Source organism: Babylonia areolata, chromosome 31 (genome assembly GCF_041734735.1).
Source record: "Babylonia areolata isolate BAREFJ2019XMU chromosome 31, ASM4173473v1, whole genome shotgun sequence".
Taxonomy (NCBI): domain Eukaryota; kingdom Metazoa; phylum Mollusca; class Gastropoda; order Neogastropoda; family Buccinidae; genus Babylonia; species Babylonia areolata.
The window spans coordinates 1,677,301-1,684,800 of record NC_134906.1 but is presented as its reverse complement, the minus strand read 5'-3'; the positions used below and the strand labels follow the sequence as shown (position 1 = coordinate 1,684,800).

Here is a 7,500-nt window from a genome sequence, read left to right as displayed (position 1 = left end):
TAACACTTCTTACATGACAAATGACTTTCGATTCATCAACCCATTCCACCAACTAACATAAGTGGGACTGACTTACCTCCCTTTCCATGAAAAGTGTGTGCCGAGCATCCAGAGGACGTTTGATTAACTGAAGCGCATATCTCATTACCGAAACAAAATAAAATAAAGGGAAGAAGAAGAAGAAGAAGAAAAAAAAAAATCGCCAAAATGCTAGTAAGGAAATCTACACAACACAGAAAATACACCTGCCCCGGATACTTACCATCAGAGAGATCACACAATACAGAAAATACACCTGTCCTGGAGACTTACCATCAGAGAGATCACAGGATACAAAAAATACACCTGCCCTGGAGACTTACCATCAGAGAGATCACACAATACAGAAAATACACCTGTCCTGGACACTTACCATCAGAGAGATCACACAATATAGAAAATACACCTGCCCTGGACACTTACCATCAGAGAGATCACACAATACAGAAAATACACCTGCCCTGGAGACTTACCATCAGAGAGATCACACAATACAGAAAATACACCTGACCTGGAGACTTACCATCAGAGAGATCACACAATACAGAAAATACACCTGCCCTGGAGACTTACCATCAGAGAGATCACACAATACAAAAAATACACCTGACCTAGAGACTTACCATCAGAGAGATCACACAATACAAAAACTACACCTGCCCTGGAGACTTACCATCAGAGAGATCACACGATACAGAAAATGCACCTGCCCTGGAGACTTACCATCAGAGAGATCACACGATACAGAAAATACACCTGCCCTGGACACTTACCATCAGAGAGATCACACAATACAGAAAATACACCTGCCCTGGACACTTACCATCAGAGAGATCACACAATACAGAAAATACACCTGACCTGGACACTTACCATCAGAGAGATCACACCATACAGAAAATACACCTGCCCTGGACACTTACCATCAGAGAGATCACACAATACAAAAAATACACCTGACCTAGAGACTTACCATCAGAGAGATCTATCTTCACATTCCCGCCCTCCTCGTCTCCGTCTTCGTCCACAATGCTGGGTTCCTCGATGTCAGGGTTCCCGGGAACCCCAGAAAGGTCAGGGACAACCCCAGCACCACCACCACCGCCAGGGATGGAGGGGGAGCCCGGGTTGTGATTGATGTCGAATATGGCCCCGCCGGGCTTGTCCTTCTTCTTGGAGTTGTCGTTCTTGGTGGGGGAGATGGGGGAGAGGGTGGTGGGCGGCGCCGTTTCCACGGTGAAGTTGCCGTCTGCCACTTCTGTGGATAAGGTTCCCGTCAGGGGGTGTGGTGGTTAGGTGTTGGCCAATGCAATGATTTTTTCGATCTTTTATCCCTTTCTTTAGCAGTAAAAAGATAAGTTTTCCATGCCTGTGGAGATTTTCTGTTTGTTTTGCTTTCAGTCACATAAAATGCACCGACTGGTAAATCATAAACACAAACATAGGCATGTATCAGATTAAAGGCACTTGTGTGAGCATATATATATATATATATATATATATATATATATATATCTATATATATATATATATATGTGTGTGTGTGTGTGTGTTCAATACATATACATGTACTTTCACACACACCGACATACGCAGACACACACACAGACAGACACACACACACACACACACACACACACACACACACACACACACACAAACACAAAGATGTTAGAAATCTACGAATGACAGCAAATCATACTTCTGTTGCTTCGTTTTTATATGCAGTTTGTTAATTTTGCAGCTGGGGACGCTGGAATGAATGTTTCAACCAACCCTGTTCAATACTCTGAAAGGGAACTAACTCTTAACATTTGTTATTTCAACTGGATGTTGTTAATCCGGGTTACCCAGGGAGCTAAGGAAACATGACATCAATGAAGATCTGATCGCTATATAAGAGTCTGACCATGTATAAACCTCATCCTCATAACAGTACACCGCTCGGCAGTTAAATCCTACTGTCTGGGCATAAAGTCACCAATTGTTCTATCCCACACCTTGGAAATGTCCAAGTTTAGCATCCTAAATTATTGCACCTGTTTTACCGGCAATTTGTGTGCATGTATTAAATCATATTGCCATTAGTACATGTATTAACCCATTTTAGGTGGATTTCGACTCATATTTTGTACATGATTTGACTCAGTTTTGATGCGGATTCAGTCACTAAACTAACGCACCACCATCTTGCTTTTTTTTTGTGGTCCCACTAACCAAGGAAATGTAACCAATAGGTACAATAATTTAGGATGCTACACTTGGACTTTACCCCTACTGTCTGAGCATAAAATCACTGAGCGTTTACCCACACCACTCACCTGAGTCAAACTCCACCTCGCTGATCATGATCCATCGAGACTCAAAGTACAGATCCATGCGGACGTGACGGCCCACCTGATTGGCCAGACGAATGATCACCTGACGGGCATTCTCGAAGTAGGAGTCCTGCTGGTAGTTGAATTTGATTGGCTGGCTCTGATAGTACTTCCCTCCGATGCTGAAGAAGATTTCTGCCTTGCGGAAGACTCTCACCTCTTTGGAGTAGTGATTGTTGGAGTGGATCTTGACCTGAAATGTACGTGTGTGTGAAAGGACGGTCGTGCATGACTGAGGCGCAGCAGAGGTAGAATTATGTATGATAACGATCAAGAATAATAATCATGTATGTATGTAGGAACTCATTGTTAGAAGTTGTTGATAAAGTTCGTTGTATTTCTGTTGTAAAAATGGATTTTTATAGCATATTTCTACATTACTTTCCATAGGAAAAAACAAACAAACAAAAACAAACAAACAAAAAAAAACACAAGAAAAAAACATTGCCAACAAACCTGTGACTGATATTTTTGAGCCTCCAATGAATACTGATTATTATGATTTTGTCTCTGCACAAGATTCAGCGCTATATAAATACTAATCATTATTATTTTGTCTCTGCACAAGATTCAGCGCTATATAAATACTAATCATTATGATTCTGTCTCTGCACAAGATTCAGCGCTATATAAATACTAATCATTATGATTCTGTCTCTGCACAAGATTCAGCGCTATATAAATACTAAATATTATGATTTTGTCTCTGCACAAGATTCAGCGCTATATAAATACTAATCATTATTATTTTGTCTCTGCACAAGATTCAGCGCTATATAAATACTAATCATTATGATTTTGTCTCTGCACAAGATTCAGCGCTATATAAATACTAATCATTATTATTTTGTCTCTGCACAAGATTCAGCGCTATATAAATACTAAATATTATCATTATTACTTTTCCTCTCCTTGCTTTCTTTCCTCACCTGAGAGAAGTTGCGCACAGTGTCAAACTTGAAGAAGATGGTGATAGGTTCCTGACGGTTGGTGTCGTTTTTCCAGCCCACCCACTCGTACCCCTTCACCCCCATCTTCTTCGTGTCCAGACGGAAGTTGGTTTCACCGTAGTCACCGTCCGTCAGTTGTCCCAGTCCCCCCTGAAGGTTGGAGAGAAAACAGCAAACCCAGAGGTTGGTCAGCTGGGGCTTCGAACTGACGTGGCTTGGGTTTAAACTATTTGTATTTCTTTTTATCACAACAGATTTCCGTGTGAAATTCGGGCTGCTCTCCCCAGGGAGAGCGCGTCGCTACACTACAGCACCACCCCTTTTTTTTTTGTATTTTTTCCTGCGTGCAGTTTTATTTGTTTTTTCCTATCGAAGTGGATTTTTCTACGGAATTTTGCCATGAACAACCCTTTTGTTGCCGTGGGTTCTTTTACGTGCGCTAAGTGCATGCCGGCTGCACACGGGACCTCGGTTTATCGTCTCATCCGAATGACTAGCGTCCAGACCACCACTCAAGGTCTAGTGGAGGGGGGGGGGGGGGGGGGGGGGGGGGGGGGGAGAAAATATCAGCGGCTGAGCCGTGATTCGAACCAGCGCGCTCAGATTCTCTCGCTCGCTTCCTAGGCGGACGCGTTACCTCTAGGCCATCACTCCACTATACAGAGAGACGTAAAGTGATTCCGCTTTGCTAAACAACAAAACGAAAAAACAACAACACCTATATAAATATATTTCAAAAGAAAACAAACAGATTCCAAGAATTCCAAGAACTCGGATGCTTTAGTATTGAGGTAGTTTTGCCTGTACCAGATTCAAAGAACTATAATGCTATACCCTGAGGTATAGTTTTCCTGCATTAGTTTTCCTGTACCAAATTCAAAGATCATGCTATACCTTGAGGTACTTTTCCTGTACCATATTCAAAGAAGTATAACGCTATACACCTTCAGGTAGTATTTTCATGCCAGATTCAAAGACCTATCATGCTATACCTTGAGGTGTAGCTTTCCTGTACCAGATTCCAATCACTATGATTTTATTCTTTGAGGTACTTTTCCTGAACCAGAGTCAAAGAACTAGGATCCTGCCCCTTGAGGTAGTTTTCATATATATATATATATATATATATATATATATATATATATATATATGATAGTCGTGTCCGACTATGACCATCAGAACAGCAGAGGAGGCAACTGCTGTTCCGACTATTTGGGCTAGAATTTAATTATAGTGGAGAGTGTCTTGCCCAAGTTACATCCCCACTCTCTCGGCCATGAGGGTTTTAGGACAGTCGGCGTTGGGATGGTTCCCAAAGGCCAGCTAGCCCACAAGGCTGCAGCACTAAGAGCCAGTGCAATTTTGCCTCCTAGTTTGAGAGTCATAGTCCTTCACAAAAGACTAAGCTGTAAATGGTTTCCCATTGACTGGAGAAACCATTGATAATACAGCTCTCACTTTGCTGTTGGCCCAAATGTAAACTTATGTCAATCTGTGATATAAGCCAAGTTTTCATATACTACTACTACTACTACTACAACTACATTCAAAGAGCTGTAATGCAGTACCTTGAGGTAGTTCTCCTGTACCAGACCGTCATACGTGAAGTCATACAGGTCCACCTCTGCTCCTCGTCTATCACCCTGGGGCATGTCGTAAGAGACTGTGCCATCTGAAAACAAACAAACAAAACAGAACAAATAAACAACTGGCAAACGGGCACACCAGCCAAGTGGTTAAAGTACTGGACTTTCTTCTTCTTCTTCTCGTTCATTTATTGATGGACGTCCCAGTTTCCACAATGGAGGTAGCTCTGTGCTACAGGTCCTTTACACAGCTGTACAGCTTCCGGGTATCGGACTTTTCGATGTGAGGGTTTCGATTCGAATCCTGGTCGTGGCACATGGAGGGTTAAGGGATAGAGGGAGAGCTAGGAGAGGGGGATGGAGGTTGTGTGTGTGTGGGGGGGGGGGGAGGTTAGTTTTCCAATCTCCCAAGTCAACAGATGTGCAGACCTGGATATCAAATAATTATATCCACATCCGCGTTCAGTTAGCAATGGAAACAGAAACATACCCAGCGTGCACACCCGCTGAAGACAGATTATGGCTGTCTACATGGCGAGGTGAAAAACATCCCCCGCATGCACCCCCCGAAAATGGATTATGCTTGTCAATATGGCGAGGTGAACGTGGGAGAAGCAGCCCAGGAAGAAGAAGAAGAAGAAGGAGAAGAAGAAGGAGAAGGAGAAGAAGAAGAAGAAGAAGGAGAAGATGAAGAAGAAGAAGGAGAAGAAGAAGATGAAGAAGGAGAAGAAGGAGAAGATGAAGAAGGAGAAGAAGAAGGAGAAGAAGAAGATGAAGGAGAAGAAGAAGAAGAAGGAGAAGAAGCAATACATATTTTCACAGCATGTGAGAGAATGACAGAAACAGACACAGACCAAAACACCCGAGACAAATGCACGCATGCATGTACATCCACTGAATCTTAAAAAAAACCCAACAAAACAACCACCCAAAACAAAACATCATCCCCTTGCCTATAGTTCAGCAACTAGGCAAAACAATTTTTCAAACAGCTCCTATAAAAGTTTAATCATTTAGTTTCCTTTTATTTATTTTATTTTATTTTATTATTTTTTTTTAACCTAATCAGCGAAGTGATGAAACGATGGAACTCGTTCCTTTCCACGCCCCCCCCCCGTTCCCTCCCCCCTCCCCAGCCGTCTCAGCTATTTAAATCACTGCTGCTGATAAACTATTATTACCTTGCACGTGCACACTCTCATGTTATCGCGTAACTCTGCTTGTTATCTCTCTTTCTGTGCTACTTTTATAGCTTCGGGTGCCCCCGCACCCCCCCCCCCCCCCCCCCCCCCATCCCCCCACTTTTTTTTTTTTTCTCTCCCGTTTTACTTGTATTATTCTTTTACGTCAAACTTACTTATACATGTTAGGGGGCCACACACACACACACACACACACACACACACGAGTGAGGGTGGATCCAGAAAGTATCAACACACATTCCGTGGCCCTCTGCTGAGTTTAGATTAAAAATGTGTTTGTTTCCGTCTATCTGTCAGTCGCGCGCGCACGTGTGCGTGTGTGTACATGTGTACGTGTGTGTACGCATGTGTGTGTGCACGTGCATGCATGCATGCGTGCCTGATTGAGCGCATGTGTGTGAGCACATACGTATGCACCATGCATGCAGAAGTGCATACATATTCACTCACCTGAACTGTGAAACAACAACAACAACAAAAACAATCCCAAAACACACAGCACACTTGAATCAAAGAAAAAAAATCATTTACTTAGCATTTCAGAAAATTATGCAGGTTAATAAGCTGACAGAAATGAATGCACGCACATGATTATCATTTCTTTATTCAATAACCACAGTGACCATGATGGTGATTTTAATTATAGTGGTGATGCGATAAACATCCGAGCTGAAAAAAAATGGGGTGATGGGAAGGGGGCGGGGGGTACGTGTGGAAAGATTTGAGAAAGAAATAGATGAAAAGTTTTTAAAAACAGGAAAGCAGACAAAGCAACAAAAACAAAAAAACAAAAACAAGAAAAAAGACAAAAACAACAACACAAACACACACACACAAACACACACACACGCACACACACGCACACACACACACACATACACGCGCGCGCGCACGCACACACACACACACACAAAACCCCACCCCACAAACAAACAGGATTAACCAGACTGGGGTGGGTGTTGAAGAAGAAAAATCTGCACCAGAGCCCAAATTAACGTTCCACTCCTCAAGTTTGTTTGACTTCTGTTTTTTTCTTTTCTTCTTCTTTCAATCTGAGAAATTTGTTTTTCTTTCCCTCTGCCCCTAGTTTCCACTTATAACCCAACCGCCCTTTCCCTACTACCCACCCCACCTCCATCCCTCCTGTTTAATGTTAATTTTTTGGGTTTTTTTTTTCTGCTGGAGGGGTAGAGATAGGGTGTGGGGTTCTCAAGAATCAATCCTCACTTTCCCTATCTTCGTCTAGGTCCCATCTCCCCCCCACACCCACACCTCCCCCCCAACCACCTCCCCCCAGCCCCTCTGCTCTCTCCCCTCCTGCCAAGGAGCTGGATGAGATGTGGGA

General features: G+C 42.9%; 1 protein-coding gene across 1 annotated transcript in view; it reads right to left on the bottom strand.

Moving 5' to 3' along the window:
• LOC143276024 (discoidin domain-containing receptor 2-like) overlaps positions 1–7,500 on the bottom strand; it is a 336,888-nt gene that overhangs the window by 13,133 nt on the left and 316,255 nt on the right. The window contains exons 7-10 of the mRNA XM_076580410.1: positions 4,936–5,039; positions 3,347–3,517; positions 2,361–2,610; positions 1,013–1,297 (exon numbers count right to left, since the gene is read on the bottom strand). Of these exons, the coding sequence (XP_076436525.1) occupies positions 1,013–1,297; positions 2,361–2,610; positions 3,347–3,517; positions 4,936–5,039 (810 nt within the window). The remainder of the gene's footprint in view (positions 1–1,012; positions 1,298–2,360; positions 2,611–3,346; positions 3,518–4,935; positions 5,040–7,500) is intronic.